This window comes from Trichomycterus rosablanca, chromosome 14, assembly GCF_030014385.1.
Source record: "Trichomycterus rosablanca isolate fTriRos1 chromosome 14, fTriRos1.hap1, whole genome shotgun sequence".
In the NCBI taxonomy this organism is placed as follows: domain Eukaryota; kingdom Metazoa; phylum Chordata; class Actinopteri; order Siluriformes; family Trichomycteridae; genus Trichomycterus; species Trichomycterus rosablanca.
In genome coordinates, this window is record NC_086001.1 from 21551399 (window position 1) to 21576469 (window position 25071).

Genomic DNA, 25071 nt, shown 5'->3' on the forward strand with positions numbered 1-25071 from the left:
ACAATCGCGATTGTCACATTTCTAACATCATGTGAAAACGTTCATTCGAATTAATCGTGAAAATCGCCCAGCACTAAATACAGTTATATCAAATCAGGTAGTTAGAAGAAATGTGTTGGTCAGTGGGAGATACTGCAGCATCTTTCTGACACCAGCTGATTAATGTGGTCGCAAGCACAGCAGACATGAGAAAATACCTGTATGTCCATTCAGGGTTACATTTCCTCTGCTCGAGATCCACTTTACTTTTTTTACTCGTACTTGGTTTGGACAAACACATGGTACCGCTGAGGTAACTTGTATTTACATCATTTACTTTTCAGTCGCAATTTCATGGAATTACCCGGTGAATTTAAAGTGACAGCATCATTTATTTAAAAATGCATCAGCACTTTATTTGGCGGGCCGGATCGAGAGTTTTGCCGGGCCGGATCTGGCCCGCAGGCCGTATGTTGTGCACCCCTGCTTTAGACTGTTGTAATGGGCTGTTGTTATTGTTATAAACTGAAGCTACTGTGGCACCAGGCAGCAAAAAGTTATTTTGAATTCCTACAGTAAAATTATCTCAAAACCACAAGATTAGTACTAGAGTAAGTGTTCTTCATGGATGTCGGGGTGGCACCTGATAACAATTTGTTTTGTTTATTTTATTGCTCTTCAAAAAGTGGTATTAACAACCGAACAGACACTTCACATGAGTTTGAGATCCGATCACATCAAATTCCTCCAGTAAAAATGTCTGAAATGTATTTCATTAATAACAGAGTCGATGCTCTTCTTGAACTGAGTGGATTTTGTGCATCAGAACTCGGTAAATAATGTTTATTAAACTGTAAACAGCAGTTTTACCCTCTTTAACGCTTCGGGTACCGTAATACATGGTTTAGAGGTACAGTAACATGTTTAGTGTAGATGGTGCAGTGATAATTAAGTACACAATTAAGGACACTCGCTTACACTTTTCACCTGACTGTGACTATAAAACTCTACAAACCACCTGTAAACAAAGTTCAACTGTAAACAAAGTTCAACTGTAAACAAAGTTCAACTGTAAACAAAGTTCAACTATAAACAAAGTTCAACTGTAAACAAAATTCAACTGTAAACAAAGTTCAACTGTAAACAAAGTTCAACTGTAAACAAAGTTCAACTGTAAACAACGTACAACTGTAAACAAAGTTCAACTATAAACAAAGTTAAACTATAAACAAAGTTCAACTATAAACACAGTTCAACTATAAACAAAGTTCAACTATAAACAAAGTTTACCTGTAAACAGAGTTCAACTATAAACAAAGTTCAACTGTAAACAAAGTTCAACTGTAAACAAAGTTCAACTGTAAACAATGTACAACTATAAACAAAGTTCAACTGTAAACAAAATTCAACTGTAAACAAAGTTCAACTGTAAACAAAGTTCAACTGTAAACAACGTACAACTATAAACAAAGTTCAACTGTAAACAAAATTCAACTGTAAACAAAGTTCAACTGTAAACAAAGTTCAACTGTAAACAACGTACAACTATAAACAAAGTTTAACTGTAAACAAAGTTCAACTATAAACAAAATTCAACTATAAACAAAGTTCAACTGTAAACAACGTACAACTATAAACAAAGTTCAACTGTAAACAAAGTTCAACTATAAACAAAATTCAACTATAAACAAAATTCAACTATAAACAAAGTTCAACTGTAAACAACGTACAACTATAAACAAAGTTCAACTGTAAACAAAATTCAACTATAAACAAAATTCAACTATAAACAAAGTTCACCTGTAAACAAAGTTCAACTATAAACAAAGTTCAACTATAAACAAAGTTCAGCTATAAACAAAGTTCAACTGTAAACAAAGTTCAACTATAAACAAAGTTCAACTATAAACAAAGTTCACCTGTAAACAAAGTTCAACTACATGACCTTGGTGTTATTAGCACCACGCTCTAACCAACTGAGCTAACCGGCCAGTTCATCTATTCTCTCTTTAGATCTTTGTACATAATTCTACACTAACCCCCATTCAACCAGCTGCATGGCAGCACAAAAACCATTTGAGATTCTTCACACTTACAAGGAAGATCTGTAAAAATAAGCGGCTTCTAAACTGAATTTGGTTGTTATTGCACCAGAAATGCAGCAGTTTCATGTTATTTTAATGATCAGAGATCTCAGTCCTGCTTCAGACATCTCTGTCTAGTCATTTCTTATGGTCAGACTTTCTTAATACACATCTAAGAGGTTTTGTGGGTTCTTATATGTGTAAACTATCTAAACTATATACAGTGTATCACAAAAGTGAGTACACCCCTCACATTTCTGCAAATATTTCATTATATCTTTTCATGGGACAACACTATAGACATGAAACTTGGATATAACTTAGAGTAGTCAGTGTACAACTTGTATAGCAGTGTAGATTTACTGTCTTCTGAAAATAACTCAACACACAGCCATTAATGTCTAAATAGCTGGCAACATAAGTGAGTACACCCCACAGTGAACATGTCCAAATTGTGCCCAAATGTGTCGTTGTCCCTCCCTAGTGTCATGTGTCAAGGTCCCAGGTGGAAATGGGGAGCAGGGCTGTTAAATTTGGTGTTTTGGGTACAATTCTCTCATACTGGCCACTGGATATTCAACATGGCACCTCATGGCAAAGAACTCTCTGAGGATGTGAGAAATAGAATTGTTGCTCTCCACAAAGATGGCCTGGGCTATAAGAAGATTGCTAACACCCTGAAACTGAGCTACAGCATGGTGGCCAAGGTCATACAGCGGTTTTCCAGGACAGGTTCCACTCGGAACAGGCTTCGCCAGGGTCGACCAAAGAAGTTGAGTCCACGTGTTCGGCGTCATATCCAGAGGTTGGCTTTAAAAAATAGACACATGAGTGCTGCCAGCATTGCTGCAGAGGTTGAAGACGTGGGAGGTCAGCCTGTCAGTGCTCAGACCATACGCCGCACACTGCATCAACTCGGTCTGCATGGTCGTCATCCCAGAAGGAAGCTGACGCACAAGAAAGCCCGCAAACAGTTTGCTGAAGACAAGCAGTCCAAGAACATGGATTACTGGAATGCCCTGTGGTCTGACGAGACCAAGATAAACTTGTTTGGCTCAGATGGTGTCCAGCATGTGTGGCGGCGCCCTGGTGAGAAGTACCAAGACAACTGTATCTTGCCTACAGTCAAGCATGGTGGTGGTAGCATCATGGTCTTGGGCTGCATGAGTGTTGCTGGCACTGGGGAGCTGCAGTTCATTGAGGGAAACATGAATTCCAACATGTACTGTGACATTCTGAAACAGAGCATGATCCCCTCCCTTCGAAAACTGGGCCTCATGGCAGTTTTCCAACAGGATAACGACCCCAAACACAACCTCCAAGATGACAACTGCCTTGCTGAGGAAGCTGAAGGTAAAGGTGATGGACTAAACCCAATTGAGCACCTGTGGCGCATCCTCAAGTGGAAGGTGGAGGAGTTCAAGGTGTCTAACATCCACCAGCTCCGTGATGTCATCATGGAGGAGTGGAAGAGGATTCTAGTAGCAACCTGTGCAGCTCTGGTGAATTCCATGCCCAGGAGGGTTAAGGCAGTGCTGGATAATAATGGTGGTCACACAAAATATTGACACTTTGGGCACAATTTGGACATGTTCACTGTGGGGTGTACTCACTTATGTTGCCAGCTATTTAGACATTAATGGCTGTGTGTTGAGTTATTTTCAGAAGACAGTAAATCTACACTGCTATACAAGTTGTACACTGACTACTCTAAGTTATATCCAAGTTTTATTTCTATAGTGTTGTCCCATGAAAAGATATAATAAAATATTTGCAGAAATGTGAGGGGTGTACTCACTTTTGTGATACACTGTATTTCGTAAAGTTCTTGACTGAGCTTAATGCCACCAACCAGCAACTGGAGCAGATACGACTCAGGTCCTGCACACAGTAAGTAGTGCTGATACACAGTACCAGCCTGCACACCAGAGGAGCTCCAAACATCAAGTTTTCACTCATTAAATAATGTATTTTGTGAACTTTGTGGAATGAATGTAGGATTTGTACGTGTAGATTCTGGGGTTTAGGAAGTTTAGCTACTGTTAATATTTTTTCTCAGTTGAACTAAAAACCTGAATTGATGTTTTAATTGTTCATTAAGACTTCACTAAGAGTTATTACCATCAAGCAAATGTAAAGCATATTTCTATATGAAGAGAATCTGTTTCCAGATAATATACACTGAGGTGTAAAGCATAATGGAGCGGGTTCAGTAATTGTTTAGTAGTTTAAAAGCAAGAGATGATGTAAACAAGCTGCTTCTTATAGACTTCCGTCGTTCAGCCTTTCACTCCGCTGTGTGTCGTCTTTTACTTTCTCTGTTCTACACGCAGCTTTTCAAATAAAAGATCCTGAAACAGTGACAAAACACACAGAGAACCAAACACACCGCTCAGCTGCTGCTGATCCTCTTTCACCTGCATTTAGTACAAAAACACCACAACAAATCATCTGGATTCAACCTTTCCTTAACCATGTACCAGAAAAGTCGCTCACTGCTGCCTACAAAACCACACAAAACACTTTATACAGAAGAACCTTTAACTGTCTCTTACTTTTATTTTATTTTTATAAATAAATAAATAAGTAATTAACAGCTTAAAAAGCAAGTGTTTAGGTTCATTCATCATCTTAACACAGATTACAAACTAATCAAGCTCGTCCAATTTCAGACATTGTTCACGTAAACAAAAATCTCAGGTGTATAATGTTAATTTTAAGTAGTGCCCTAAGTAGGGAGTAGGCGTCATTTGAGACGAGGCCGATAGTCTCTACTCAAACTGCAGACTAAACGAACTGATAAACTATCTGATGAAGTAAAAGCTCTAAACCTTTTCTGTATTTTGGCTCCGCTGTTCTTCATGTTTCATGTTTACAGTTTCTCCATTTTACACTAATTACTAAACTTGTGTTTTTACTTTCCCGGTTGTTTCTGTGGTATTTGTGTGATTGGCTAATAGTCCTGCACTGAGGATACTGTGGGTCACTGCCAGTGTTGCCAACTCCTCAGTAAGGAAAGTAGCTATTGGCTGGCTATAATTATAAACTATAGGTAGCACATCTCAATAGATCCATTGATCTGTATCTCAGCCATATAGTAAAAATGTAGTATGTTTACATGTATCTCAGGCATGTAGTAAATAATATTCTAACCCTCTATGAGGAATATCTTCTAAGGTTTTACCTTCGTGATTTATCATACCCTGTTGGATAAGATCCCAGTGAGAAAACTATAGATCACACAGATCTTATCTATAGCTACAAAAACATGGAGTGAGGAACAAATAATTAGACCTGAACTGACAAGGGAAAAGCAACAACATTGTTTTACATATACAAACAGCTAAGTACAAGATAACGTAATAAATGCTCAACATGTTTACTCAGTAATGAACTTTATTAGACACAACCTTTACATATGTACTTACTTGCTATGTCTTAATGTAAGGTTAACACATAGCATTAGATAAACAACTGTTATTAACTGTATGCAATCACATATAGCTAATCTGAGCACCTTGCATAGATCTGAAATAGAATACAAAATAAGTCACATAATAATGGCATTACATACACTTAAACTTTATACTTTTAAAGGAATTAAAACTAAAACCAAACATTACTAACCGCTAACAGAAATGAATTAGGCAAAGGTAGCACAGAATTATAGGCGTTCCAATCAAAAACAGATGTGCACATGCTCGGTAGAACAAATTGATGGTATTGGGTAAAATAAATCAACAGAACAACAGCAGCATCACCCGCTGCTCGGTGAGGACAGTAACTGCAGAACGATATGTGCTTTTACCTCAAAGTCTCCAAAAGTCTCCAATAACACCATAAAAAGTCACTAGAGGGTCTGAAAACTCGCTAAATATAGCACAAATATCCACCTGATAAGTCACCGAAGACCGGTTGTCCAAAGTAGAAGAACGTTCTTTTGGTTTCGATAGATGTTCTTCACTGTAAGTGCGCAGAATGTGCTGCCATGCAGATGGTTGAATGGAGTTAGTGTAGAATTATGTACAAAGATCTAAATTGAAAAGCTGAACTGGCCGGTTAGCTCAGTTGGTCAGAGCGTGGTGCTGATAACCACCCTTATGGGGATCATTACCCTCTTAAATGATTAAAGGTAGCATATTTGAGAGTCAGGTGAGCATGTGCTGTGTATCAGGACTTTCTAACCTGAGTAATTTAATCACTGAAAGTAAGAATACCACCCTGTTCTTCTGCCATCTTTAATTCTGGCTTTATTTCACCTAATGAACGTGGCATGACCTTTATAAATGCTTACAATCAATTTTGTCAATGGCAAAAATAAATAAGTAAATAAAAAGAGAACTGCTGTGTAATTTAGTGAATTCTTGCACTGCACATGACAGAAGACTAAAAGAAATGTAGACAGTGTAGAATAAAATTATTAGGAAAGTATGAGGTTAAAAGCATCAGCTTTTATTTATTCTTAAAAGAAAAATACATGAATCTCAGTCATCTCACATGAAGATCTGTTTTGCTCAACAACAGTAAAGCTCTCCATCGTTTCTGTGTGGCAGGTCCATAACTGAAGGGCTGTCAGTGTAGAATCGGGTATGTGGGTATATGCCCTGCTACACAAACTGTCATTTTTTTCCCTGTTAAAAACTTTAGCTTAGTTAAAGCAAATAAAGACACCTTTAAAATGTTCATCTTTTATTACAGGTTTAAAGTTGCATAAAACAAATGTTTGTACAAATAATATAAAACCAAAGTACAAAATAAACATTTCACTCATTTTAATTATCTCACAAATCACTTCTCTCTTTTAAAGGTCAAAGGCAGCAGCATCTTTTAGATCAGAACAGCTATAAACAATAAATATCACTAAAGAGGAAATCCTGAAGACAACAATGTAAACCTTTCAGCTGGAGTAAAGTTACATAGTTGACCCAAGGTAAAAAAGAATCTCACAACTTACAGTGAATACGCTGATGTACTTTAAGGGCACTACTTTGAGTAAAACTCTTTCCACACTCTGTGCAGTGATACGGTTTCTCTCCTGTGTGAATTCGCTGGTGGTTTTGAAGGGTACCCTGTTGAGCAAAACTCTTTCCACACTCAGAGCAGTGATACGGTTTCTCTCCTGTGTGAATACGCTGGTGTTTTTTTAGGTTAACATGTTGAGCAAAACTCTTTCCACACTCTGAGCAGTGATATGGCTTCTCTCCAGTGTGAACACGCTGGTGTACTTTAAGGTCACTACTTTGAAAAAAACTCTTTCCACACTCTGAGCAGTAATACGGCTTCTCTCCTGTGTGAATACGCTGGTGTTGTTGGAGTGTACTCCATTGAGTAAAACTTTTTCCACACTCTAAGCAGTGATATGGCTTCTCTCCTGTGTGAACACGCTGGTGTAGTTGGAGATTACTCTGCACAGTAAAATTCTTTCCACAATCTAAGCAGTGATATGGTTTCTCTCCTGTGTGAATGTGCTGGTGTTGTTTGAGATGACTCTGCATAGTAAAATTCTTTCCACACTCTGAGCAGTGATATGGCTTCTCTCCTGTATGAATGCGCTGGTGTCCTTGGAGATGACTCTTCGTAGTAAAACTCTTCCCACACTCTGAGCAGTGATATGGCTTCTCTCCTGTATGAATGCGCTGGTGTCGTTGGAGATGACTCTGCGTAGTAAAATTCTTTCCACACTCTGAGCAGTGATATGGCTTCTCTCCTGTATGAATGCGCTGGTGTCCTTGGAGATGACTCTTCGTAGTAAAACTCTTCCCACACTCTGAGCAGTGACATGGCTTCTCTCCTGTGTGAATGCGCTGGTGTCCTTGGAGATGACTCTGCGTAGTAAAACTCTTCCCACACTCTGAGCAGTGATATGGCTTCTCTCGTGTATGAATGCGCTGGTGTTGTTTGAGATTACTCTGTGTAGTAAAACTCTTCCCACACTCTGAGCAGTGATATGGCTTCTCTCCTGTGTGAACACGCTGGTGTCGTTGGAGATTGCTCTGCTTAGTAAAACTCTTCCCACACTCTGAGCAGTGATGAAAGTTCTTCATGTTTATGCTTTGATAAGACTGTAGAAACTGTTTCCTTGGAAAGCAACAGAAACAAAGAAACAAGTCGATTAATTAGAATTACTTTTACTACATTAATACCACAATAATATTAAACTCATCACCTAGTAATAAAAACATTAAATTCACTTGACGTCTAAGTGAGAATCTGAATTCAAAGAACATCAGGATAAAATACTTATAAATACTGCAGATATTAATAATTAAATAACTATAAATAACTTGATATAAATAAAGATATAAGAGATCTGACTTTCTCAACATCAGTCCTGCACCAAGCAAATCTAATCCAGTTCATGACAGGACTAATAATTAGCTCACAAGTGTAAATCTTTGGTGTGCTGGGAGTAAAAAAGGCTTCATAAATCACCACAATTATGAGCATAAAGCTATTTTAAACAGTCTGAATATAAACATAAATGTAAAAGAAACAAACAAGAAAACCCTTTACCTTCCTGTTAGAATCCTGGCAACCACTTTAACAAAGCTGGTGTCTCCAGCAGGTCGTTTCTAATGAAGAACGTGCAGAAGATCCTTCTTACCAAGTGACTCAGCTACAGATCTAGAGTTTAGTCCTTAAATAGAGCTCAGGACAAAGACCCAAGACCAGTTAAAAACTCTGCATTGGTCAATCATCAGCCAACCATTCACACCTTCTTGTGTGAAGTACTAGCTCATTATCTATGGAACGTGTGCAAATGAAGTAGATGAAGACACAAAGCATGATGGGTGAAGTAAAACTACACCTATTTATCTGAGCAGAGAAGTTATTTACATTTAATCCTAAACACAAACAAGGAATTGAAAGGCTATTCTGTAAAGTACCTTTTATATTGTCACATTTTTAGAATGTATTTAGAAATGATACATCAGAATGTCTTGATATTAACTGAGTGTAAATTACAGGTGATGTACTATTATTATGAAGTGGAATTGTTCTGTGGAAACAAGTAGATTCCTTTTAGTAACAATAACAATTCATGAAATCAAGATTATTCCATTTAATAACAATCTAAATTAAAACGGAAATGAGCTTAGATTATGTTTTAGTTGACTTGATATTTAAAGTAAAATCATAATGTCCAATTATTACCAAACCATTTATTTTAAACCCTGAAATTCTATCCTAAATAGTTCCGCCAGATGCTTTTACCGTAATGTTTAGTATACGCACATCTTCACAAACAATGTGGGAGCTGATTTGACTGAGCATTTTGAAGTGGAGGCTTGACCGCAGTAGTAAATCAAACAGTTCACACACACACAAGTGCACAGTAAATATTTCTACACCATAAATACAGATAAATCTATAGGTGGGTGTTTCCTCTTATAGTTTTCTTATTGTTCCTCATATACAGTAGAAACTAATTCACACAAATATACATACAGCATTTTACATGACTTAGATTCTTATCATAAAAGCTTTATCTAAGTTCATGTCATTTCACTTTACAGAATAGTCTTTCAATTCCTTGTTTGTGTTTAGGATTAAATGTAAATAACTTCTCTGCTCAGATAAATAGGTGTAGTTTGACTTCACCCATCATGCTTTGTGTGGTCCATCTACTTCATTTGCACACGTTCCATAGATAATGAGCTAGTACTTCACACAAGAAGGTGTGAATGGTTGGCTGATGATTGACCAATGCAGAGTTTTTAACTGGTCTTGGGTCTTTGTCCTCAGCTCTATTTAAGTACTAAACTCTAGACCTGTAGCTGAGTCACTTGGTAAGAAGGATCTTCTGCACGTTCTTCATTAGAAACGACCTGCTGGAGACACCAGCTTTGTTAAAGTGGCTGCCAGGATTCTAACAGGAAGGTAAAGAGTTTTCTTGTTTTTTACATTTATGTTGCATTTGTTGTTCTTTATATTTTATGATGTTATTTAATATTATAAGGTTAATATATTCAGACTGTTTAAAATAGCTTTATGCTCATAATTGTGGTGTTTTATGAAGCCTTTTTTACTCCCAGCACACAAAAGATTTACACTTGTGAGCTAATTATTAGTCCTGTCATGAACTGGATTAGATTTGCTTGGTGCAGGACTGATGTTGAGAAAGTCAGATCTCTTATATCTTTATTTATATCAAGTTATTTATAGTTATTTAATTATTAATATCTGCAGTATTTATAAGTATTTTATCCTGATGTTCTTTGAATTTAGATTCTCACTTAGACGTGAAGTGATTTTAATGTTTTTATTACTAGGTGATGAGTTTAATGTTATTGTGGTATTAATGTAGTAAAAGTAATTCTAATTAATCGACTTGTTTCTTTGTTTCTGTTGCTTTCCAAGGAAACAGTTTCTACAGTCTTATCAAAGCATAAACATGAAGAACTTTCATCACTGCTCAGAGTGTGGGAAGAATTTTACTACGCAGGGTAATCTCCAACGACATTTATACAGGAGAGAAGCCATATCAGTGTTCAGAGTGTGGAAAGAGTTTCACTCAAAGTGGTGACCTTAAAGTACACCAACGTGTTCACACAGGAGAGAAGCCGTATCATTGCTCAGAGTGTGGAAAGAGTTTTACTCAACGACGTAAACTCCAACAACATCAGCGAATGCATACAGGAGAGAAACCGTACCACTGCTCAGAGTGTGGGAGAAGTTTTGCTCAACAGGGTCACCTTCAAAAACACCAGCGTGTTCACACAGGAGAGAAACCATATTACTGTTCAGAGTGTGAAAAGAGTTTTATTCAAAGTAATGACCTTAAAGTACACCAGCGTGTTCACACTGGAGAGAAGCCGTATCACTGCTCAGAGTGTGGAAAGAGTTTTGCTCAACAGGTTAACCTCAAAAATCACCAGCGTATTCACACAGGAGAGAAACCGTATCACTGCTCAGAGTGTGGAAAGTGTTTTGCTCAACAGGGTAACCTTCAAAAACACCAGCGTATTCACACAGGAGAGAAACCGTATCACTGCTCAGAGTGTGGAAACAGTTTTGCTGAACAGGGTACCCTTCAAAAACACCAGCATATTCACACAGGAGAGAAACAGTATAACTGCTCAGAGTGTGGAAAGAGTTTTGCTCAATGTAGTGCCCTTAAAGTACACCAGCGTATTCACACAGGAGAGAAGCCGTATCACTGCTCAGAGTGTGGAAACAGTTTTGCTGAACATGGTACCCTTCAAAAACACCAGCGTATTCACACAGGAGAGAAACCGTATAACTGCTCAGAGTGTGGAAAGAGTTTTATTCAAAGTAGTGACCTTAAGGTACACCAGCGTGTTCACACTGGAGAAAAGTCGCATCACTGCTCAGAGTGTGGAAAGAGTTTTGCTCAACAGAGTAACCTCCAAATACACCAGCGTATTCACACAGGAGAGAAACCGTATCACTGCTCAGTGTGTGGAAAGATTTTTGCTCATGAAAATAATCTCAAACGGCATCAGCGTATTCACGTAGAAAAACGACATCACTGTTAAGAGTGTGGGAAGTATTTTTATTCCACATTATGTTCTCCAACAACACCAGTGCATTCACGCATTAATCTACTTTAATAAACACAGAACAACTTTTACTTTCAAGTGGAATAATTTTACCCTGGTCTTTATGGTGTTTGCATAAATTCTTCATATTATGAATGCTAAGTTTTCATAAATGAATAGCCTCTTACTTTAACACTCCTAGATCTACACTCCAAAATTCTAGTCTTTAGATGATTTCCACAAATAATGAACCGTCCTCAACCAGAATGTACATGAGAAGGTGTGAATGGAGGGCTGTGGACTGAACAGTGTTGCATTGTTCTATCATCATGAGTCTTTGTTCTTTGTGTTTATCTATAGACCAAATTAGTGGTAGCTAAACTCATTTGTTAAAAGAAATACTCATATTTACATTTAATTATCCCACCATCTTCTAGTGCATAAACCCAGTTCATATAAATCCTAATACAGACTGCACTGACATGTTTTAAAATTACATTTAAAAATAAATAAATACTATTGTGGTAGTTCAGGTGTTTTCTTATCATGGAGGTGACCAATTGACCAAGACCAACTGAGGGGTCAGGAGACAAGTGTTTCTTTATTGATGAATAAATGTATTTGTTAAACTGTAAATTCCATCCGAGTCCTCTGTGTGATGAGAGTTTGGTTTTGAATCCGATGTCAGCAAATGTGTCCACGGTTGTTAAATGGGACTAAACTCACGGTCCATGTATTTGTATGTAGGCTTGAGCTGGAGTGACAATAGAAAGTGGATGTAAAGAGAATAAGAGAGAATACAAAATAAATAGTTAATAAAGAAGATTAAAGAGGAGAATAAAACAGGAGAGGAAAGAACAGAAAAGAGTAAAAGTGAAACTCAGACCTTTTAGTATTTAAAGTGTTACTATTTAATGTAATAAGAGCTACTAATACCGCTACTAGGTCCCACTGTCACTCTGTTCATCACAGTGCTGCTGGTGAAGAAAAGGTTGAATACAGATGATACAAATCACTGCTCAGAATGTAGAAAGTGCTTCAGTAAATCCAACAGTTCACATATTTCTACACCATAAATACAGATAAATCTATAGGTGGGTGTTTCCTCTTATAGTTTTCTCATTGTTCCTCATATACAGTAGAAACTAATTCACACAAATATACATACAGCATTTTACATGACTTAGATTCTTATCATAAAAGCTTTATCTAAGTTCATGTCATTTCACTTTACAGAATAGCCTTTCAATTCCTTGTTTGTGTTTAGGATTAAATGTAAATAACTTTTCTGTTAAGATAAATAGGTGTAGTTTTACTTCACCCATCATGCTTTGTGGCTCCATCCACTTCATTTGCACACGTTCCATAGATAATGAGCTAGTACTTCACACAAGAAGGTGTGAATAGTTGTCTGATGATTGACCAATGCAGAGTTTTGAACTCGTCTTGGGTCTTTGTCCTCAGCTCTATTTAAGGACTAAACTCTAGACTTGTAGCTGAGTCACTTGGTAAGAAGGATCTTCTGCACGTTCTTCATTAGAAACGACCTGCTGGAGACACTAGCTTTGTTAAAGTGGCTGCCAGGATTCTAACAGGAAGGTAAAGGGTTTTCTTGTTTGTTTCTTTTACATTTATGTTGCATTTGTTGTTGTTTTTATTTTATTATGTTATTTAATATTATCAGGGTAATATATTCAGACTGTTTAAAATAGCTTTATGCTCATAATTGTGGTGTTTCTATACGCACGCACACGCATGCACACTAGGGCTGGGTGATACTTTTTAGCTGAACGGCAATATACGATATATATCTCGATATTTTTTCATCCCATAAGGTAATAACAAAAAGACACTTCTGAGACAAAGCTACATGTTCCAAATGTTATACAGGCACTTTTATTAACATTCAGCTGTAGATGAACATTGTAGATGAAATTCTTCAGAAATAAGGGGTCACCAACCGTTTTGAAACAGAGGGCTACTTTAAGGGTACTGAGTAAGCTGAAGGGCTACTTGTAGGATACAAACTTCCTGAATAACATATGGTCGCATGGTTTACCTTTAATGATGATATTATGATTAATAATAATAATAATAAAAATTTCTTGTAATAATTATTAACAATGATTTACCATGGCAGGAAACACAGATATATTTAAACATGTAACATTCTTTATTTATGTTGATCTCAATCAGTTTCAATATTTGAAAGTCAGAAAGTCAAAAATTCTTCTGACTTCTGTAGCATTTTTTTTAGGAAATCATTAACAGTCCCATCCTCAAATAATGTCCCGTTTGTACTGATCACTACTTTTGTTTTAGAACAAATCATGAACTCTGTCCCATGTTTGTACAAATGATCAGTTTAGTAATATTATTTTTTAAAAGCTACAATTTAAATGGACGTTTCTGTGACACGTACTGAAGCCTCTCTCCACATTGTGCCGCTCTTTGCCGTCGTCCCATGAATTAAACACACTTTTCCTCCCAATCATTGTGAAAATATTAAGTTCTCTTTTGCTTTTCTTGTGTGTTTCTTCATTATTATTTTTTGGGGGTAAAACCCGCATCTCGCTCCCCATAGTAGCTGCGCTCGCTCGCTCATCCGCACACAGACAAGATCAAAACATCAAACATTTTTGTTCTTGAAATGTTATATTCAGTATTGTCATTTTCAAATCTACATCAGTGCAGGTGTTTTTGATTCAAAGACATCAACAATGCAAATATCATTTTTAGACAAAGCTCTATAGTCACTAGAGCTGTTTAGAAAATGCCCTGCGGGGGACTCACGTGGTGGGGGAGGGGTGAGTTGTGTTCAGTGAGGGAGAGAGGTGGGGCGAGGTGATGTGCAGAGACTAACTGGGAGAAGAGAAAGACGATAGGTGTGTTGGAAAAGCTAGCTCTCTCTCTACATAGACGCATTTTATGTCATCCTGTGCGCGCTCCCGAGAAGGAGGCTGTTCGAAATCCTAGATGCCTTAATACCCTCACTACTGAGGCATCTTATTATTTCAATGTTATTTTGGCTCAAGAACGAGTGAGCATCCGACGCTGCCTTAGTGATCAAGGCAATCCCAGCATTCATTGCGGGTTGGGTGCTCTTCTTTCACAGAAAAATAAACATGGTCGGTACATGAAGGGAGATGTTATACTGACGTTCGCTAAACGCGAAACCCGATGGAATCTCTATCTAAGTAGTGCGTTCGAATAACCTGCCTTATAAGTCATTGACTTATTAGAATCCTCTCTACTGAGGCAGCTGCCTGTGTAGGCAGTAAGACAGTAAGGCAGCTCCCTAGGTTTTCGAACACACTGAACTGTCGGATCTAATTGGAACTCAACATCTATATCGATATAAGCGATATTGTCTGATCTTATATCGTGTATGAAAATATATCGATATTTTATAAAATCTCGATATATTGCCCAGCCCTATGTACTAGCTTGATGAAGAAAGAAATAAAGTGTTGATGCACAAATGATTAGGAGCCTCATACTTTAATGACTTAATCCAGAAAGATAGTTCACGTGTGGGGAGTTTTGCTCTTCTATTCATCATGGAATTGACACTGAATTATCACTGCACCAACTACACTTAATGTTTTACTGCGTGTCTAAACCATGTATTACGGTACCCGAAGCGTTAAAGAGGGTAAAACTGCTGTTTACAGTTTAATAAACATTATTTAGCGTGTTCCGATGCACAAAATCCACTCAATTCAAGAAGAGCATCAACTCTGTTATTAATGAAATTTTTACTTTTACTGGAGGAATTTGTTGTAATTGGAACACTGCCGTCAAAATACACACAAATCCAGCCAATGCATGAACACTACACAGCAGTTACTACACACTACATAAAACAATACCAAACACTGTGCTTTTATCATAGCAAAACCAAATATCTTTATTATGGAATTCTGGAATGTTTTTTGTTTACATGAAAACATATTTACTGATGTGTTTATGTATGTATATACTAGAGAACCAACAAAAAAATACAGTATATGAACTGCAATATATTTATTTATTTATTTAGTTTGCAATGTCAATCATTTATTCTGCTTCAGGATCAAATCTCTGGGCTCGGTCAGGCCACAGGACTTCATGTACATCACAGGCAATATTCTTCCTATCTAGACAACGCAAAATAAAATCATTTTGCATGCAGAATCCAGGCTTGGGAAGAATCCACTCTAATGTCATCTAGGGCTGGACGATATGGCTAAAATTTATATCACGATATAACTCCTAATTTCGGTCGATATGATATAATTCCGATATCGATATGAATAATACAAATGTCAGAAAAACTGCCACCAAAATTGGATGGCTGTACCTGCAAACCTCTTTTCTGGTTTCTGGCAAGAAATACAAGCTGAATACACCACTGATATTCCTTTGCAATACTTGATCATTTGACTGCAAACTTGTGTGTACTGATGAGACTCATTTGAACCCCAGAACATGCTAGCGTGAATGCATGGAAAACAAATTTTAATTTTCTTTCAACAATATAATACAGACTGACCAACACTTTTAAGCCAAATCAGCATTGAAGATTGACTTTACTTTTAACAGCCTTCCACAATGCTGGAGCTTCCTAAAACTGAATATTTTCTTTTAAATGGAAGTGTTATTTAACTGCTATTAATTAATTAATTAATTAATTAATTTTTTTTTTTTTTTTTTTTTTTTTTTTTTTTTAAACGCCCAATTTAGAGGAAAACCGCCCAATCTGGCAACACTCAGGGCTCTAGACTTAACTTTTTGCACTGGTTGCACTGGTGTGCCTAACTTTTTTTCTTAGGTGCACCAGCACAAAAGTTAGGTGCACCCAAATTTTCTCGCATTTAACACCTGTTTTACAGGTTCACTTTTTTTTAATACTGATTGATATTGATTAACTAACAATCTGGTCAACATAAAGTTCTTTGAAGCACAATTCTACAAGAAAGGTAACTTACTGAAAAAGTGTTGGTGTTTAAAGAGCTTCACTGAGCTGAAATTTAAACTCAAGATAAATGAAATAAGAAGAAAATCTAATTTAAAAGTGTAAGTGTTTTAAGGGCTTCAAACATTGACATAGGCTACATGACATGACATTATTACATTTTGAGTCAGTTTGCTGCTGATATTTTTAAAGTGCCTTAAAAAAAGATGAACTGTGTGATATGACGTGGTAAAAGTGACCCGGACAGAACAAACAACGTTTAACGTGAAATATAAACACCACACGTGAAGTAAATCCAGTTCAACACAGATACATGTGGAGCTGTTAGACTGGATTTGATGGTTATTTCACATGTTTGTGTTGTGGAACTTTAATGATGTTTTATCTCTCGAGTCGAGCGCTGAGCAAATCGGTTATTTACGTCGAGAGTCGCGGTAAAAGCGGAGCGCAAAACTCTTCTCACGTCAATAAACTAAAGAAAACAACAACTGAGACAAACACGTCACGTCTTCTTATCACCGATATTTGATTGGTGTTTTTACATTAAAACGAACATCTATAACAGCAGCACAGATGCTCACACATATTCTACACACTCCGCCATGATATTTCGCTGTGTAACGCCCGCCGTTGATGACGCTGGTCCCGCCCTTAGATATGATTAGATATGGGCCTAATGTGTGTGTTGGTGCACCGGAGACTTTCAGTCACAGAGACTTTTTTCCCCTCGAACGGCTGGTTGCAGATTGACTGTGGATGCTCGTTCACTCACAGCTGTTGAACTCATTTAGCCGCTAATATCCACCGTGTTGTAGGTAGTGTAATCAGAGCGGTAACGCTGAGCACTGGCTTCGTGCCTGTGGCGTACATCATCATGCACTTACGTATGCATATCGATCGAATTTGTTTAAAAATCATATCACCGTTATTGAAACATTTTCTATCGCGATATATATCGATATCGAATTATTGTCCAGCACTAGCTTAAACACAGTGGCACAAATGCAGGGTTTTCCCTGGGTTGTTGGTGGGCTTACGTGGTGTGGTCACTGGGCTTGGGCTTAGGTGGTGCCCAGGTTTTATAGGGAGTAGGGAAAGAGTAGGAAAACCTGAAATGTGTGTTAATAGACATTTCCTGAATAAATCATATAAACTTTGATAAACTGCCCCAGTTTCACAGCAATAATTTAAAGCACACATATCACCCATCATTCCAAAGAAAATGCTGGACCTCCACTATTTTAGGAGCAACTTGCAGGTTAACGTTCACTTTTAATTAAGACGTGTATAAATAAGACATAAAAGGTGAATTGTCTTGTAGGAAATATTAAAAGCATTTATATTATCTGTACACTTAGAATTATAAAAAGTGATAGGTTTATTATAGTGCAGTTTAGCACTGTAACAACACTATAAACTAAGTAATTGTACCAGTCTTAACGTGTTACAAGTATTACTACACATTTAAAAAGAGCACAATCAACTACCGTCAGATAACAGACTGTTTATGCTAATGGTTTAGTAACGTCCCAAGTAACTCATTTGAAGACATATAATTCTGAGACCTGTGTTATTTTCGGCTTTCTAAAATGGCCATTTATTTTTAATAACATTTCAGGCATAGTAAATATATTATTGTGTATTATTATAAACTGTTTAAGTTAATGACTTACCATTGAACTTCAGGGTTTAGCGCGCGCCGCTTCACCAACGTCTTTTTATCCATTTCTCACTTTCCAGATAAACAGTTTAACCGTTGATGAGATTTTCCGTCGTCAGATTCTTGTCCTTTAATAAATTCTGACTCAATAACACATGTAGCAGGAACTTTATCTTTAAGCAGATACACAGCGCGGACTTTAACAGACTCGTTTTTGAGAATTAAATCACTGAAACTGAGACTAAATTTGTATTTCCGCGGTTCACCTGACGCGAAGCTCGAGACGCTTGGTTGAAATAACGGTCTCAAATCAAGTGCGCATGTGCGCATGCCCAGATGTCCAGACTGACATGATGTCTGACATGATGTGTGTAGAAGAGAGGTTTGTGCAGAACAGGCAGAATAAAAGGTTATAAAGTCATCTGTCTGATGTAATATTGATGTAATGTAATATTTGTCCTGTCTGCATGAGGTTATTTGTATTTTTGTAATATTATAAATATGTAAATCTGTGCTGTATTCTTTTTTTATTGGAATATTGTTAATCATCTATTTTTTTTTAATGTAAATAATGTCTTTTTGACATGTTTTTCATGTCATGTAATTAATTTACCCCCACACACATACATTTACACCCTTCATTCACATACCTACACTGTAAAAAAAAAAACATTTTTTTACAGGTTTTCCCAGTACATTTTTACAGTTTTAACAGAATTTTTTTGTAAAATTACAAGAATAAACTGTATATTGAAAAGTGTTATGTGATTTACCAAAAAAAATCTGTATAAATGAAATACATAAAAAAATCTGTTTTTTTACAGTTTTTAGATGACACTTTTAACAAAACTAACTGTAAAAATAAAGTAATATTCATTGACAAAAATAGCAGATCTTCTGTAATTTTCAAAAAGAAACCTTTTGTTATGCTGATATATCACTGTCAAATACATAAAAATACTGTTAATAATGCATTTAAAAATGTACAATTGCAAGAAAATATGTGAGCAAAGAAAGAAATATTTTGTAATTTTGCATTTCTTAACCACTACTTTGTATACATAAATTGGAAAAACAAAGGTATTTCCTACCTTATGAGACAGGCAACAATACAATTTAAACAGATTTAAACTTTTACTTTATTTATGCATTTGTATTAATTTAAAGATTGAATTGTTAAATAAGTGCATTTATACAAACTGTGTAACATAGTCAAATTTAAAATGTTATTAACTGTGATTTATTCTCACATTTATAATATTTAAATCAAGCATAATTTACCCATCCCCACATTCCCCAATAAACAGAAAGAGGTATTACAGTCCATCTGTGCAACATGTTGGGTGCACATTCCAACCAGAGCACCACAGATATAAAATGATGCTCTAACCTACCAGTTACACACTCAAAAAAAGGGTTTTGAGTGCCTGTTGGTTTTGCATAAAGAATATGTGCTGGTGTGACACAAATCAATTACATTTTAGATTTAAACATGATTGCATTGTGTTTATTTAACTCAAATAAATGAACCATTCATGGACTCAACTTTACTTAGTTGCTTTATTTTCTTGGAACTACTTAATGCAATAAGTTTATCAGGTGAAACCGGATATGACGCACCGGGGATTACGCAATACATCGTGAAGGCACATTGTGTTTCAATGGCATCTCAGGTAATGTGAAGCTTTACAAAATCTTTTTCCATATGTCTAATTGCATGCTAATCATGATGTTTATCTTATTATATTGTTTAATATAGCTCTTTAGTTGAATAATATTCAAGTTTTATTGTTGTGCATGCTTTATTTGTTTAAAAATGCTGACGCTAATTTGCGCGTGCTAATGCTAACGCTAACGGCGGACCTGCTTATAGTGATTTATTTATTAACATCTTTCTGTTTCTGTGAATAATATTGAAGTCTTGAGGCAGATTTTACTGGATTGCTGTTGGCTGACTGTATATTAAGTCCGGCTGCGCTGTGTGTGATAACGTTGCACTGCCGTGGTGCTAGCTAGTGCTAAGCTAGTCAAGTTCAACAGCCAGTATTCTCAACTTGTGGCAGTAAGGTTCTTTCCCGAAAGGTAAAAATGGCTTAAATTACTTCATACGGAAGTATATTAGAAGAAGGTAGAAAATAAAAAGATGTGTAATATTTGCGGTATCAGTGCATTAAAAAACATGGACACAACCTAGCTAGCTAAGATGTGAGCAGGCAGCTCGAGCCTGAGAGGAACGGCTTTTCGTTTAGCGCTCACGTTCTGCACAAAACTAAAACAAAGTGATTCTGTAACGTTAGTATCATTACAAACCTGAGTTTTGTGACTGTTATCCTCGAAAGCACACACATGTAAACAGTGTTGGATAATCAGTTAATTTGTAATGTTAAAGTCTTTACTATAGAAATAATATTTTAGTTATTTACAACAAAACAACTGATGTCTTGTATCTTCTGTTTACAGATGGTTGGAAATGTGTAGTTGCAGTTGGACTGACCTTTTACTGGTAATTTTTTTTCTACATTTTATGCTAAATTGAAGAATATTGAGCTACTTTTGACTGAACACTGAGTTATTAAGTTTAGATTAAGTGAAGAAGAAAAAATGTGGAAATTCTTACTATTTATCCTGTTTGGTTCTTTTACTTTTTTGTTTTATGTATTTAATGTCTATTTTCTTATTTAAGCTGGTAATTTCTTTATAAATATTTGTCTTGCTGATTTTGATCCAATTTCATCTACAATTTAGGATTCCCCCAATCACGCAATACCATCAGCACTAGGAGGGTGAAGGTAAGCACAAGTTTCCTCTGAGTTGTTACATCAACCACCCCATCTTTTCAGGTCAATGTATGTCTGAGTTAAAATAAAGGTTGAAGTGAGATGTCAGATATGTTAACAGTCCACAAATTTCCATTTAGGACTTAAGTTTAAGAAAGTGATTTTCCCTCTCTGTTCCATTGTAGGATGGTGATATGGCTGCAACTGAACTGGTGATTGAGGAGACTGTTCTGGGGATCTATGCGACTAGAGTTAAGGGAGCTGAAGCCATGGACCCCCCTGCCAATACTGGAGTGGTATTAGAAGGTGGTGTGGTTCTAGAAGACCTGGGCAGTGTGTTCCTTGCCTTTGCAGTTCGGGCTGATTTATGCCTTATATATTTATAACCTTATGATTTAGAACTTGAGTTACCCTCCTACATTCAGATACACTTGATGTACTCCAAAAACTGTTTCTGGAACTAGATGCTAACAAACTGTTTCATAAAGCTCAATTACTAAATACCAAGCTGTTCAGTGAGATGTGGTCCATACTGAGTGTTACACTTGTGACGTACTGTTCATCGAATTCCACTGTGGTTGCACTTTCTGAAAACTTCAATGTTGGCACTGACTTTTGTACATAATTCAGATTTATAAGTGTTTCATGCCCATGTTTTGCAGACATTTCACTTAACTGTGTGCTGCTTTGTTAAACATTTTCCATTGAAATGAATTCTGATTGCACTTATTGTTGTTAGGAGTCGGCCTGGTTCCCAGGCGGCCACCAGGGGGGGCCGACCCGCGGTTCACACAGTTAACCCCAGTGCTCGCACTGAAAGAGGCCGATCAACTCCCTCTGCGCCCACCAGAGGGAGCCAAACCCGTGAGCTTCCGCCGGCTGCCACCAGAGGGCGCACAGTCCGTAGTTCGACCAGGGGGAGAAGGACTACAAATCCCAAGGCACCCTCAGGCAATCAGCAGCGACGAGGCACACCTGGCTGAGTTGGTATTTAAAGCAGCGCTCAGCCAGGTGTCCTAGTCACACCCTTTTCTTTTGTGCTCTCTTGCACGTTATGTTAGGGACACAGGTAACGCGAGGCCTCCTAGAGGGTTTGCGGTAGGCCCAGGGGCCGAGGTAATAAAAGTAACTCAGGGAAAGAATAGGTTTTGGTGTGACTCCTTTGCACTCTCCTAATTTTACCAGGAGGATCGCGTACTCCGAATCTCTTCCGCTTTCCATTGTTTTGGCTGCCTGGTGAACCAGCAGTGCTCACGAGCTCCACCCCGCCCCTTGGGTTCGAGCTCGCACAGGCTCCTCCTCCGATCAGTACTCTGAGAAGGAGAGGCTCGCCTCACGCCTCTTTCTCTCTATCTCTCGCTTCTAGCTCCGGACCCGCGGGGTCGGAGCACTCGCGCCGAGCGCTCAAGCGGATCTCGGTGTTGGCTGGCCACGGCGGTGTTCGCTACCAGCACCCATCCCCGCTCCGCCTTGAGTGTCGCGCTGGTAAAGTTTAAGCACCTCTGTTCGCTTATGCGAATACTTACACAATAGTCTCGAGGGAGACGAACCTTGATATAAACCCGAGTCGCGGAGAACTAACCGGATCGGGTACGATTACAAAAAATAACTATATATATATATATCTATTACTTTTTTGTCGTTATCCGCTCGAAGGCGGCATTTCCTGGGTTCTTATACCTAGAAGAACTCCTTAGTTTGATATCGCTATATATACACATTATTATTAATACAAGTAGAACAAATAAAAGCGATCCTTAGTTTGCCCTTCAATTTGCCCACCGGCGCTAGCAACTTCAGCGGCGCTGTGGCTCGCTCGGTTGCGTCATAGCGTGTGTGTGTCTGAGTTCCCCGGTTCGAATCTCGCTCGCGGGGTTGCAGTGCACACGAGATCCTTTTGGAGCTTTCTTTTGTTTAAACACTTTGGAGGACTGAGGTCTACTCGTTGTGTTACGTTTGGGGTTTTATTTATATTTAGATATTTCAGTTGGCTTGGGCTCGCCCGGCTCCTCCTCTTTCATTCGGTGGAGATAGTCACCTAATTTGTGTACTCTAAACCGGCCCCTCTCTCCTCCGGCCGGCGTGCCCGCGATTGAGTCCTCACCTTACATATATCATAACAATTATATGCTGTATTGTGTTAGACATCTGATTCTTACACTGATCAGCCATAACATTAAAACCTCCTTGTTTCTACACTTACTGTTCATTTGTGTGAAAATTATTTGGGTAAAAAATAGCTGAACTGTGGTGGATTTTGATCCATTTTGAAGCTGAAATTAACAAAAGCTATTTATATACTGCATTTATAAAGTTCTATATATGTTCTAAAGTTCTATATAACATGTAACAGCTGCAAAATTTCACAGTAAGTATTATGCAGACAAATCTTAACCTACTTAAAATTTTTTGTATTTTGTATATTTTTTTAAATGAAGAATAACAATTTAAAAGTACAGTTAACTTATGTTTTAGAGAAAGAAAATGCTTTTATTTTGACAGTTTATTAATGTATTTAGATAATAAGACAATTTAACAGATATTTTTTGCAATACCTCTGACAGTTAATTTAAAATTGGGCTTTTGCTAAGTAAAATAACATGTTTTTTTTTGTTTTATATGCAAATATTTTGTGAAAACAGTAGTAATTATCTGTACTTAAACTTTTCTTTATCATTTATAAAGATAAATATTCTGTTTTTTTAGAGGTGTATGACACTGTTCTAACAATGAATATATGTTGAAAGTAGAAGATTTCATGAAATTATAGGACAATTTCCTGTAAAATTACAGTGATCGATGTTAATTATGGTAAATATAATTACGTTTTTTACAGTTTATCTCTGTTTTAAATTTTACAGTTTTTTCCCGTTTTTTTACAGACATTCTCTGGCGCCCCTGCTGCCAGAAAAATACCGTTTTTTTACGCTTTTTTTTTTTTACAGTGATAGGTGGCATGAAATGGAGTCCAGTGATTACCAATCCTGGCATTTAAAATCCATATCCCTGTATATTTTGAAGTTCTCACTTTTTATACCAACACTGAACTAACAAATCATCTCAGTAGGAGTTATAGCTCAAGCACGAAACACTAACTGCGTGTGGATGAGTTAGAATCTTCGTGGCGAATTTAAAAGGTTAGCGCGAGCTAACCAGTTAACGGACACTCAACGGTTTTGTAAGCTATCGCCTGAGACGCTGCTCTTCTACCCGTCAAAGCCATCGATTTATTGTAGCATATAGTTGCTTTTTATATATAGTAATTCCACTGACTTTTCTTCAATACATCTTCCCTGAGTATAAGTTACACTCCTGTTTGCATACAAAGTATTTACCCCCATTTACAAAGTAAGTAGCACTAGCTAGCTAACTTGGCTAACTTGGCTTTTTTTTTAGCTTGAAGCTAAAAAAAAAATAGCTATAGCATTAGCCGGAAATATTTTTTGTATTTGTTAGTTAGAAGTGTCAATTCTGAATACAATTCTGTTATTAACTTAACACTACTAGTGAAGGTTACATCAGTGGCATAATTACGGGCTAAACGACTTTTGCTAGCTAGCACTAGTATCCTCACTAATTGGCCTTCTAGCGAGCTAGCTAACCTCGTCTCATTTTAGCTTTAGCTAACGCTAAGAAACATGCCTTTAGAAAAACACGAAATGTTAGTATTACCTCTCCGCGGACTTTTAAGCAGTGAAAATTTCAACATACTACGTGAAATCCCTCCGTTTCTCATCAGCCGCAGCTAAACCACTCACCTTTAGTTCTTTGGGGTTTTTTTTGTTAGTTTTTTTGAAGTCACGCCTCTCCACGTAAAGCATGTGATACATGTGATACATGCTTCAGCCAGTTAAATAAATAGTAGGCGAGTACTCTACATCCGCAAAGGGCCGGTGTGGCTGCAGGTTTTCATAAAGTAACATGGGCACATACTTGTGTAATCAGTTGGCCTCAGTCTTTAAACAGTTAACCTGTGCTCTGAAATCCAGCAGTTAACTGGCCAGTTGTGGATAAGTCTGGACAACGCTGAATAAAAATACACAGGTTCTTTCAAACATCAAGAAACTATATATTAAAGAAGCATGGTACATTTAGTCGTTCAATGTATAGT

At 37.2% G+C, this 25071-nt stretch overlaps 2 protein-coding genes across 2 annotated transcripts in view; one reads left to right on the forward strand and one right to left on the reverse strand.

The window, feature by feature from the left end:
- Nucleotides 1–11563, forward strand: part of LOC134326199 (zinc finger protein 850-like) — a gene marked incomplete at its 5' end in the record, with an annotated part of 94905 nt that extends 83342 nt beyond the window's left edge. Inside the window, one exon of the mRNA XM_063008390.1 lies at nt 10526–11563. Coding sequence (XP_062864460.1) covers nt 10526–11563 — 1038 coding nt within the window. The remainder of the gene's footprint in view (nt 1–10525) is intronic.
- LOC134326088 (zinc finger protein 502-like) lies at nt 7007–8107 on the reverse strand. The gene has a single exon (XM_063008293.1). It carries the CDS (start codon nt 8105–8107, stop codon nt 7007–7009), a length of 1101 nt encoding a protein of 366 aa, XP_062864363.1.
- Nucleotides 11564–25071: the final 13508 nt, after the last annotated feature.

Bases quoted from the DNA above. Each gene is read 5' to 3' on its own strand.
- LOC134326088 (XM_063008293.1), bottom strand. From the start codon at position 8,107: ATGAAGAACTTTCATCACTGCTCAGAGTGTGGGAAGAGTTTTACTAAG.